At 37.2% G+C, this 12,096-nt stretch overlaps 2 protein-coding genes across 3 annotated transcripts in view; one reads left to right on the top strand and one right to left on the bottom strand.

The window, feature by feature from the left end:
• The window catches only part of LOC108754503, an 83,606-nt gene extending 76,410 nt beyond the window's left edge, over nt 1–7,196 (bottom strand). The window contains exon 1 of the mRNA XM_018496848.1: nt 6,821–7,196. Coding sequence (XP_018352350.1) covers nt 6,821–6,884 — 64 coding nt within the window. The 5' untranslated portion in view covers nt 6,885–7,196. The remainder of the gene's footprint in view (nt 1–6,820) is intronic.
• Nucleotides 1–12,096, top strand: part of LOC108754500 (RING finger protein 17) — a 212,588-nt gene that overhangs the window by 194,597 nt on the left and 5,895 nt on the right. For both annotated transcript variants that reach the window (XM_018496840.1, XM_018496841.1), the window contains 7 exons: nt 8,478–8,702; nt 9,391–9,518; nt 9,861–10,006; nt 10,236–10,370; nt 10,437–10,598; nt 11,007–11,289; nt 11,377–11,527. In XM_018496840.1, the coding sequence (XP_018352342.1) occupies nt 8,478–8,702; nt 9,391–9,518; nt 9,861–10,006; nt 10,236–10,370; nt 10,437–10,598; nt 11,007–11,289; nt 11,377–11,527 (1,230 nt within the window). The remainder of the gene's footprint in view (nt 1–8,477; nt 8,703–9,390; nt 9,519–9,860; nt 10,007–10,235; nt 10,371–10,436; nt 10,599–11,006; nt 11,290–11,376; nt 11,528–12,096) is intronic.

Here is a 12,096-nt window from a genome sequence, read left to right as displayed (position 1 = left end):
ATATATATATATATATATACATAGATGGGAATCGAAAAGAACTATAATTATAGTTATTATACAATATATAGATATTATTTAAAATGATTGCAATTTCTTTAATTTAATCATTATAGTTACTATTTGGACCACCCATATTTTACGTGGTTGGCCTGAAAAATGGTTACACGTTATGATTAAATTATATTCACAAATGCTAAAAATTTTTCTCAATGAACAAAGAAATAAAAATTTCACGTTGAAGGGTTAAGATCTCACTTTTTTTTTTTTCTTCCAGAGAAACGCACATTCCGAAAAGCGTACAAAGACGATCACTTTATATTCGTATATTTCTGCTATCGCCATGAATGCATCAATGCCACGGTGAAGCTCTTGCGATGTCGCGCTCGTGGACACGCGAATAGAGAGCTTTCGCAAGGCGCCTTCTTTTCCCACCTGGAAACGCTTTGTGTAGAACGACGCGGCACGAGGGAACTTAATTCATAACTCGACTCACGACCGCGGGTTTCCCCGCGGCTTGATTGTTCATGCACGATCTCGCGAGTGGAAACATGGCGCAAGGCGAGAGCGAGCACAAGCCCGCAAGTCGTAATTAGTACACGCGCGTTTACATGCCCGGATTACGAGGCCCGCGTGCCCTATTGTCGCCATTGCGATGTCGCAATGTAATTGATCGTCGCGGTACCACGCCGCCCGGTGAGTCATCTCTCTCTCTTCGAGAATCTGTCGAGGGTCTGTACTTAGTCAATTTCCATCACGAGGCGTGTGCTGTGTTTTAAATATAATCTTTCGAGAAATCGTAACGAGCTCTGGATGCGACATTTTTCCTGGATAGGATGGCTGGATGGGAGCCATTTCTCCGATCGCATCTTCGGAAAAATCCTCGAGTGCGCTACGTGCGATCGTACGTCAAAATATTTGGCAGGCGCGACGATCGCGGGTGAATAATTTATTCATGCGAAAATGTGCGCCGGTGCATTCGCCGAGTAATACGTTATTCTTCATGCGTGATATGCACCCATTCATTATCGTCAGCAGGCATTTCGCACGCGGTGCGAAGACATTGCGTTTTCACTATATGAATCTTGCACGAGATGCGTTATGCGAAACGGCACGGTTATTACAGCGATAGATTTGTAATAAACTGCCGAGTGACTTGTAACGTTGGAAAACGAGGCCTCCATACATCCCACATGGGAGAAAGATAATCTAGCTATCGTGACAAAATCATTGCTATTTTGCTGTGACAATCATTTCGTGTTACGGTAAGATCCGTTTTGCTGAAAAAGTATAAAAATTTAATCGATCAATAAATTTGTTTGTGGAAACATGTCAATTTGCTATTAAAACAAACCCAGTTTATCTCTCAGTAGATCCGTTTTACAATAAAATTATCGCTGACAGAATGTTGAGAAAAAGAAAAATTATATAGAGTATAGAAATTTAAAAAGTTGGAGTAAATTTCGAGCAAAATGATTTACGGGTCTAACAAATAAATCAGCAAATGAAATTGGCTTAATAAATATTTTTACTGTCTCCATATAACGAAATTTCCTATACAGTTAAATATTTGTTTTAGCAAATATATATATATTTTTTAAGTACATAACTTACGCTCAGTAGAAAATATAGTCTTTTAATAAATGCTAAAATATACAATCGACAGTAGGAAAAGTTATTAGTCGCTTTGCGTATCTTTGATTGTTTCACAGAAGCTCCAAGCGCCAGAGCACAATCTTGCACAATTATAGGCATTATTATCGCGAAGGGTACAAAGAAAACAATGCAAATCGCAGTGGTGCCTTTTCTGTAAGTGTACGATCGATGAACGTTTTTTCGCGCGGAGTTAATCGAAGTTTTGCGCGAGAATGCAATTCGTATTTTTGTCAAACGAAGCGACGCGAGGATGGGATATTCCTTGTCGTGCACATCAGGGAAAAATTCAACCGCACATGTTACGTCGCACACGGTTTTAACGCCACGGTTTATGGTACGTCGGGCATTTGGAGCGATTTTTATTCGACCGGTAAGGCTCAAAAGTCGCGCTTCATGGCGACTCGCTAGAACGCGCGTTGAGCGAGAACGCAGATTACACGACGATAACACAGCTATAGAGATCCTATAATAAGAGTCTGTAGATGAAAGAATGGCAGACGTGAAAAGATTTCTCTTATAGTTATCTATTTCTTTTTATCTTTCTCCTACTTTCTTTCACTTTCCGAAAACGCATGAAGCTTTTCAAGTACCCTGGTAGAAATTTCATGCATTTTTTGAGCAGTTACTAAACAGTTACTAACTTCTATCTAGTAACTAAGATGGAAAGCTACTTAGGATTCCAATCAGGATGTAACGCTTTGCTTATAGTTCCCGCATACAAAAGCTGCGTAAATCTGAATCCAATTACTGAATAGACACAACAAATAATGGATATTAAATTGATTAATAAGCAAGCCAACTGCTCATGAAATGGACAGAATAAAACTTTATCAAATTCTTGTCCATTTTCTACTCAGTATTGGCACAACTAATGAGAATACAGTAATATTAGTAGATAGTAACTAGATAGGTGTCTAAGAAAACTGAAAACATTTCTACCAGGAATGTATATATACACAGAAAAATATTATTCTATTGCTAATACTAAAAAAAGCGATCTTGCGGTTATAGCGAAAATTGTCTAAGTACGAAAAATTAGCTAAAATAGATAAATTTCTAGCAAGTATTGGATATGCATTGCATCTAATCATACAGAGATCATCAATCAAAATCAGACAGAGATGGAATTTAGATTGGTGCTATAAATTCTGTGCGTTTGATACATACTTTTCTATCAGATACAAAAAATAGTGATAATTCTAACTGGAGCAACAATATATTTTTTTTTACATGAAGAAAAGTGATTAATTTTCTTTCTTCCTTTTAAGTAACGGTTATCTTCAACAAAAAATATTTTCTTAATAATAATTTTAAAATATACTGTGATTGCAATAAGTATTTTGCAGTATCGAATAAGTTATAAATGGAAGATTAACCCTTAAATGCCACTGGAGATCCAAAAGACTCCAAGGCTTTTTCAATCGTATATATTTTATGATCCCGCTGTAAATCGAACTTTTGGCTTAAAAATTAAAAATTTTTTTAAATTTGTTTATTTTTAAAAGAGTGTGCTTTTTAAATTTTAACTAATTTTTTTTTTTTGGTATATTTATACAGTAAAATTTCACCATAACTACAATTATATCTTCTTTTAGACGCTCTTTTAGGTGTATCCAAACAAATTTTCAAAGCAAAATATTGAAATCCAGGAATATTATACACTTTTTCACGCTATAAAGTCCAATTAACCCCGTGTGGTATGTGTGATTTTTTGGCGTGTGGCATTTAAGGGTTAATAAAAAGACTGATCTACTTTACCGAGATTCTTATTATAAAGTCTGTAGCGATTGTCATCTCGAGAAATTTGTAAAAGCGAGTGGACGAAAATCGTTCCTCGCAGTTCGTCACGCGTGACTTGATTAATCATTATCCCTTTTCCTCTCCCACGATCGTCACGTACGTGAATACACAGAGGCGAATCTCTAATCATCCTTGAAAAGAACGAGGTTGAGAGGCTGAGAGATCCTTGAGCAATGTTTCTTTCTATCTAGATCGTCCGAGTGTCTGAGTAAACAGCTCGAGATGGAACGCCTTTCAAATCAATCACAGATGGATCTCTCAGGTTTTTCCGCAGAAGCTGCTACATGCAGGGGACTGGTAAACGACGGTGGTCAAATAAATATAGATATAATCGAATGAAAGCCTGCAAGTCTTTTATTGCATCCGTTTGTATAACAAAACCCAACAACGACGACGACGAAGCTCTCCGATATCTCGATGAAAGTCGGAACGAAATGAGGAAAATTACAGCAAAGCGATGGCTGTCATCACTTCGATCACTGTCATCAGTTCGATCATTCGAGTACTTAAGTTTTGTTCCTTTGGTATCGAACGGCAATAAATTGGAACCAAAAAATGTAAGATCTTACAATAACAAATCGATTGATAAAAGAAAATTTAAATATCTTGAAAATTTCTTTTTATTTACGATTGTTCGATATCAAGGAACAAAGCTTAAGTACTCGAATGATCGAACTGATGACAGTGACGACAGCCATCGTTCCGCTATTAATTTTCCTATTTCCTTCGACTTTCGTTGAGCTTCTTCGTCGTCGTCGTCGTCGTCGTCGTCGTCGTCGTCATCATCATTGTCGTTGTCGTTGAGTTTTGTCATACAAGCTGGATCCACGACCTGTTCGTGAAACTCGGAGAGAATTCTTCCTCTGGAATCCACCTTTGGAGAGGGATGTTCGAGTGGTAATTGAGACGATGTCCGATGGGGGTTTGTTTTCAGAAAAAACCCGCCGTGTTACTTCCATTCTTCCCCATCCCGTTGACGTGTTCCGGTCTTAGTCTCCCCGCGAGGGGCTTTTCCCTTTTTTTTTTCCTCTTGCTGTCCTTTTGCGTTGGTCGTTCGATCGATGTCGTGCCCAAGGGATGATAAAAATAAAGAGGGCGAGCCAGGAATGGGAACGACAAAGAGAGAGAGAAATAGAGCGATGGAGGGGGAGAAAAACGTAAAAAGTACGTATTATCTTCAGCTAACCAACCGATTTTTTGCGACACGCGCGTCCGCGTGCGGTTATTACTTTTTATCGCATGAAACGTTTTATTGTCCATTATACTTGGCTATCGAGGATAGAAATGAGCACGTAGATAAATAAATAGATACTTCGAGGAACGGCAGGGTGGAGAAGAGGGTGCCGCGATGCCCACGGACATTTCCATCGTGAACGACGGAAATAAAAGCGACGAAGAGATCGTGGCCAGCGATGCTCTTGTATGCGACTCGAATTCCCGTCGCATCACCTATTGAATCTTGTTTATCATCGATTATCGCCGATATCCCTTGGGACGAGTCAATCATCGCCGCAACTATCGTCTTTCTGACTTATTCGTGCACTGAACTTGATCGTGTTGTTGAAAATGCAAAATGACTTAGCGCGAGCGAGTCTCTTAAAAGTGACAAATTGAAGAGAATCTTTTTCAATTTCTTACACCAGAGATGATTCGGACATGTCGCTGTTCGAAATAATATTTTCATAAATTTCTTTTGGAGTGAAATCTCACGCCAAAAGAGTGAAAATTCTGTCACTGTTGAAACACAGAGTGAAAATATTAGCACAATATGTTTCACTGAGAAAAATGGTCTGGTTGAATTAAATAAGTAATTCCGATTTATTAGAAATCCATTAAAGAGATTTATTAGAATTCTAGTTGAGATAACTGGAATTCTGTTCGATACAATTTTTCTGGTAAAATCTACTAGAATTCTTATTTTTACCAGAATAATTATATTAATCAAAGTTTCTAGTTATCTCAACTAAAATTCTAATAGATTTAATCAGAAAGTTCTGATTCGTCCATTTTCGAACCAGAAATGTTTTTCAGTGTTAATACGATTGGACTTGCTCTTCGCTCCTCACTGCATCTAAGTGTACAAACCAATCATATTAAAGGACTTTACAATAGTTGCAAAGCTGCTTTTTCTGCTGAACGCAGTCATTAATTTTTAACAGAGGTGATAAATTATCTTGGAGCATATCAAACAGCTATAAAAACATATCTTTATAAAGGGGATGACTGCTTCTATTCACATACTGAAGTGACGTATTGAGAAATTAAATTACTACATTTTTACGGTATAACTATAAAAGGAGATAATTACTGGACAGACGGAAAAGAAATGTTCCGCTGAAGTAAAAAGTCGTTCCAGACATCGTCACGATCTGTAACTCGAATCGTTCTTTAGGAGGAGAGTTGGCACGATCTTGTTTAACCTGATAAATCGCCCGTGGAGAATTCGTTCTCTTTTTAGCGTCTTCGTGGCGCGGCGTTAATTATACTACGCAAATAGTCAAAGGAAGGAAGTAGGTATCGGCGCGGTTTGCTCGGAACGGCGCGGCGGATGGGAGTAAATTAAGTTCATCCGGCGAAAACGCATCGTCTGTGAATCAGTCTCTACGGTTTACGTGCGTTTAATTAGAGAACGCGGAGAGGCATCAACGACCTTCGCGGAACGTCTTCGACGCCCGTTCACTCTTGTAATCATTCAACGCTCGGGGAAATTACGCACACGCGTAGACCGATCTGCGAACGAACGAGTGAGGATGAACCTGAGACCATTAAGAACTAGAAATCCTCTAATAACAGTCAGAGATAACTCCAATTTTCATTGGTGTCGCTATTTTTCAGCAGACTAATGTAGGTACAGACTGCACTGTGTTTAATCTATAGTCAATCAAATTCGAGTCGCTTAATGTGAGTCGCTTCTCCTACTCAATCATATCATTATTTTATACTAAAACAATAATTATATTTGATATTATACAGTGTCAATTTGAAACTATGTGGTATCAAATTGACACGATATAATCCCAAATTTAATTATCGTTTTAACAAAATAATAACGATATATCTAGTAGGAGTGGCGACTCACATTAGATTAAATTTAATACTATAGATTTAACGGTATGTGTATCACAGTCATAACACATTTTAGATACAATACATCTGTGTAGTCATTAGAGAGTTTCTAATAAGAATGAAAAAAAAGAATTAAACGCGCCCAAAAGAGATAAATGAAGCTTTATTGACTTCATCCCAAGCATTTCGTATCTCTCTCTATCTTTTGTATCGCGAAAATATTAGGGACCACAGGAACCAACATTATTCACAGTCTTGGAAGTTCCCGACCCGAGTGTTCGGGTGACGAAAGACTCACCCGACACGATTGCCAAGAGAAACGCTGCACTCACGACGGCAATCGCCACGCGGAGGAGCCTCATATTATATATCCCTTATCGCCCCCGCCTCGTCCGCTTCTATCCTCTTCCTCCTCGCGACCTGCACCTCCTCGTGTCGTGGCACCAAAGGTGAGCCTACGATCGCGGACGCATCGTAGTCGAGTCGATTCGCTCCGCGGCGGACCGGAGAAGGCACGGAGACGCGAGTGTACCCGCGCCGGCGAACGGAACTTCACGACTGTTTTGTGGTTGAGTATGCGACCGGTCGCTCGGAACGTGAAAGACTGAGGAAGGCTCGTGCTGGCCAAGTGATATTAGCCTCGTACTACGGCCCACTCGTGTGCACGGGGCCTCTCCCAGCCGTTCTCTTCACTCCGACGAGAGAGGAACTCGGTCTCTCTTTCCCTCCGCGGTGGAATCCTCCTCGAGGCGAGAGAACGATGCGAGTCGACCTTCTGCCTTCGCGCGACGCCGATCGCAGCAGAGATTTCATGCTCGCTAAGTCTACAGGAGAACACGCCGATGTTTTAAATAAATGTTGACCGATGTATCTATAACAGAATAGATATTCAGTTTTTTTCATTGTGTCAAATGAAATCTTGAGTCATTAAATCAGTTTTGTGAGGTTTTATACATTTACGATTATTGTTGATAATTGTTAAGTAGACTCTGTCTCTTGATGATCGAAAATATTTATTCATTCCCTGTAATTGATATCAGTACTGTTACCTCAGTAATTGAGGACATAATCTTGAGTCTAACAATTTTTTTTTTTAAGTTTACACGATTACTAAAATTTTATGATTATTGTTAAAAATTAATGGATTAATTACTAATTATAATTAGGTATGAGACTTAGTACAAGATTATTTTTCTGGATAAATAAATTAAATTAAATGAATATATAAAAGAAGTAAAGCTGGCTGTGTAAAATGGCTGCGAACTATAAAAAGTTAAGTGAATGTATGTATATAAGTAGTGTATGGTTGATTATAAGGATAGAAAATAGGAAGGATAAGCAAATAAGAATGAAAGATATGGATGAATGAATGAGTTAAGAAGAATAAACCAAGTCCTCCTCTTCTTGGCAAAATACGCTGAAGCGAATTCCATTCTATTCTATTTATTTCTCTGTAATTGGCGTACTATTATCTTAGTTATGAGATAATAGTACGACATCATTTACAGAAAATAAATAAATATCTTTGATCACCAGATAGTTTTGTATCTAATATCGATCTGCGAGAATTCTATCTTCGGGATTATTAAGTAAGGAATAATGCAAATGCGTGTAAAAGTCATCGATTAGCAGTGGTAAATTTTCGCGATTTACGAGGATCTCCCGAGAGAGGCGAGCTACGGTAGTGCACAATGTTGTACACTTTGTTAATCCCCGCCGATTTACTCCGCGCGAACGAAGCGGCGACCTGAGAGTTTGCTGAGGCAAACGCAAGACTTATCTCGTTACTTTGTATATTTTATAGCAAAAACCTGTGCCTCTTTCTAATTCAGTCCTTTATTTTGTTATACTTTATTTCATGTCTATTCACTTTCTCTTATAAAATTTCTCGACTGGACCTTTATTACATAAATTATACATCATATATTAACGGATCGTATGTGATATTCTTTCAGAAAATAAAATCGGCGTTTACATCCAACACGTATAAGCTAGAAAATGGTGATACCATCGAAGCGGCACTGTCCCAACATTTCGCGTATCTGCACGGAGTTCTTCAAAATATGGAAGCAAAGCTGATAAACCAGCTACATGAGCAGGGTAATCGCCTCAAGAACAATTTAGAAAACATCGAACTACAACTTCGATCGCAGGAAGAAAAATTGAAGTTTACAATGCAGGTACTTCTCTTAGAAATAAAGAATTATTATAGACGCTAGAAATTCGTCCGCCTTCTGCTTGAAATCGACGCGTTTACTTCGTTTTATTCTGATTGATTCTGTGAGTTTTATATTATATTGTCAAGGAATATTCTCTAGAATTATCTAAAAGTAGCGAATCTCACACGGCTAGATCATATCATTGAGCTGTTTTGTGTTTATTTCTCACACTCGAAAGTCAAGGCAAGTAATGTGCTGAATTATGATTGGACGGCGTGAAATCTCAAGGCAAAAACCATCGAAATTACTGAACAAGCTCGAGACAGATTCATTCCGACGGGCATGTGAGATGATTATTGTGTATGAGAGTAAAAATTAAAATTAAAATATTTTTATTGTTAAAATTTTTTTAAGACGTCATTAAAATAGTCTCTTAATTACCTGTATCTTACATTCCGACATATAACCTGCTTTTTATTCGTAATTTAATTTTAACTTTCCAAAATTAGAACAAACGAAAAATTTTTGCGGAGAAAAAAATATAATGGATAAATATAATTAAGCCTAATTAAAATAATTGATAGAAATCTGGCAAAAATAACACAACCTTTAATTATAAATTCAGATTCGTCACTCTAAATTTACTCTACATGAAAAAGACATTGTTTGAAACGGCAAGTTGAATTGAACCTGATACATTTGTCTGTAGATAGCCTCCTATGCGGAACAGACCTTCCATAAGGTTGACATACGAAACGCAATAAACATTCTAACGGAAATGGCAGATCTTCCTTGTCATTTGATGTACAAAGACTCGGGCCAGAACAACAAAGCGCAGTAAGTAATGAAAAGCGAATCAATTAGAAGAACCGTCTACTAAGACTTTTTTCGCTGACTCGCAGCATGTATAAAATTCCTTTTGCTACTGAGTGTCTCTTTATCAATATCGAAGTTCACATCCGAACCATTATTTCTACACACTGTTCATCGTATACGGTCACGTGAAGCGCGAACGATTATCCAAATGATATTAGAAAAATATCAAATATTACAATAGAGAGTCAAATAACAATTTAAAATCATCTGTAAATAAACGTCATTGTGATCAAGCTGTCATCTTTATGTAACTTTAATTTCAAATTAGTGGACGCTTAGTATAACAAGTTGTTTCTTTAATAGATTTACCATCGATGACTCAATCGTCGAAGCTATAGAAAATCACTGTACAATTACAGTGCCATCAGTGTCGTCCTACAATCTTGTGCGAAAAGACGAGCTGCCGACGAATTACATAATGTCGCCTTTATCGAAGAAACCACGTACAAGTGAGAATACTTAATTTTATTGTGATTTGAGTGACTTCTTCAAAAACAAGATACATCCTTTGAATTTTCAATTTTTGTTTCCATAATTTTTTTAGTATAAACTGTACAAGCTAATATTTTCAATAGATTTAATAGATTATTTTCATAAAAGGTTTTACTTAATTTGCATAATTACATAATTTGTGTGAAATAAAAAACGCAAGTAAACAGTATAGAATGATGTTGACAGAGATTTTTGACAGTCCACAAGCAAAGCTAGAACAGGCGATAATGCGACCGATGATACAATCGGAACTGCAAGAAAACCTTGATGACTCACTAATGTCGACGATGTCCATCGAGATAGAAGATAAAGAGGAAGAAAGTAAGTTACTCTTTTTAATTCTTATTTCTCAAGACTCAATCTAACCGGTACTCTTTCTTTTTCAAGGTATTTCCGAGTGCAAGGTGGAAGTGACGTACGTTGTTAATCCGTCGTTATTCTTTGTACGAAAAGTGGCCATGAAAGCAAAATTCCTACAGTTAGAGAAAGACCTAATGACATATGGAAACGATGAGGGGGACCTAAAGAAACCGATTAATATCAAGCAAAGTACGAGATTACACTCGTTATCGTTGATATTAGATTCCTATTCTTTTTAATTAAATTTCTTGCACCGTTCATTAGTTCTCTTTTTTTTTTTCCTTTAACATGGAAAGAAAAGAGGAAAGATAAATGCAACAAAAGATCTGTTTTTTGCAAATATACGTTTGTTTTCAACTTATTGCAACTAATTTAAAGGGCACGTATTCTGTACACGTCTACCGACAGTTATCAGGATCATTAAGTAGCGGCAGCCAATGAGAACTGCGTTTTTTTCTTAGGATTGTTTTTACCATTAATTATCGTTAGTTATCGACACCGACAGTTGTCGGTACATACAGAATCCCGGTCTAAGAATACAAAAACAGACCTAAATCAGCTGAAAGAAAGTCTTTTCATAATTTTTTATATTAACAGATGACATTTGCGTCGTCAAACAATGGAAAGTCAACGAGTGGTATCGTGGATGCGTGAACACAGTGATGATAAATAGCGACGGCGGGACATCGTACAACGTGGTTTACATAGATTACGGATACGAGGAATGCAACATAGCGGCTTCGAGAGTGCGAGAAATAGCTGAGCATTTGCAAACATTGCCACCACAAGCGATTCGATGCTGCTTAAATGGTTTAAAGCCTAAGAATGTTCATTGGACGAACGCGAGCACGAACGACTTCATGAAACTGACAAGTGGAGTGTAAGCCATTAGCGATCCTACGATTTTTACCCTGTGTGCATTAGGAAAGTGTCTCCATTAACCATTGAAAAATGTTCTACATTACAGCGATTGCATAATGTCTATTATCAAATCTACTCCTGATATTTTATACGTCGATCTTCGTGTTAACCCGAAAAATAGTAACATGGGTCCACAGTCAATGTGCAGTACTATGAAAATTATGGATTATGCGCGTTTGGACACTCGGAAAAATCCGGTAAGCAGATTTGAAAACGCATATGTCCATACCAGTACAATATGCTACAATGCTAGAATTATAAATATTTCCTTGTAATGCCCTGTATGTCCAATTGTATGCCAATACTTGGATTCTTAGACCCGACTACATAATATATGGTTACCTAAAGATTAAAGGTAATCAAAAAATTCATGAATAAATTTCATTGATGAATCTGTTGGTAAACATAATATCTTTAGGTAACTATATATTGTGAAAACGGATCTTAATCAATTTTTCTTTTAAAATTGTATTAGAAAGTTAAATAATTTTGTTCCATTGAACCCACAGACATCTATATTAATACTAGATGACTAACTTTCAACTAAAACGCTGTAAACGGCCGGATATCCGGTTGAACGGCTATTGAAATAGTCAATGGCCGCTCCAATCATTTTGCGCACATACATACACACATATATTGTTACTGCCATTAAATCAACATTAAAGTTAATGATCTAGTACTAGTATAGATATCTGTGATTGATCCATTATATATTTTCTTATTTTGTTGCACGTAATGCTTGCATTTTTTTTGCAGAAGAATA

Source organism: Trachymyrmex septentrionalis, unplaced genomic scaffold (genome assembly GCF_001594115.1).
Source record: "Trachymyrmex septentrionalis isolate Tsep2-gDNA-1 unplaced genomic scaffold, Tsep1.0 scaffold8, whole genome shotgun sequence".
Lineage (NCBI taxonomy): Eukaryota > Metazoa > Arthropoda > Insecta > Hymenoptera > Formicidae > Trachymyrmex > Trachymyrmex septentrionalis.
Note: the sequence above shows the minus strand (reverse complement) of the source record. Positions and strands in the feature narration are given on the sequence as shown.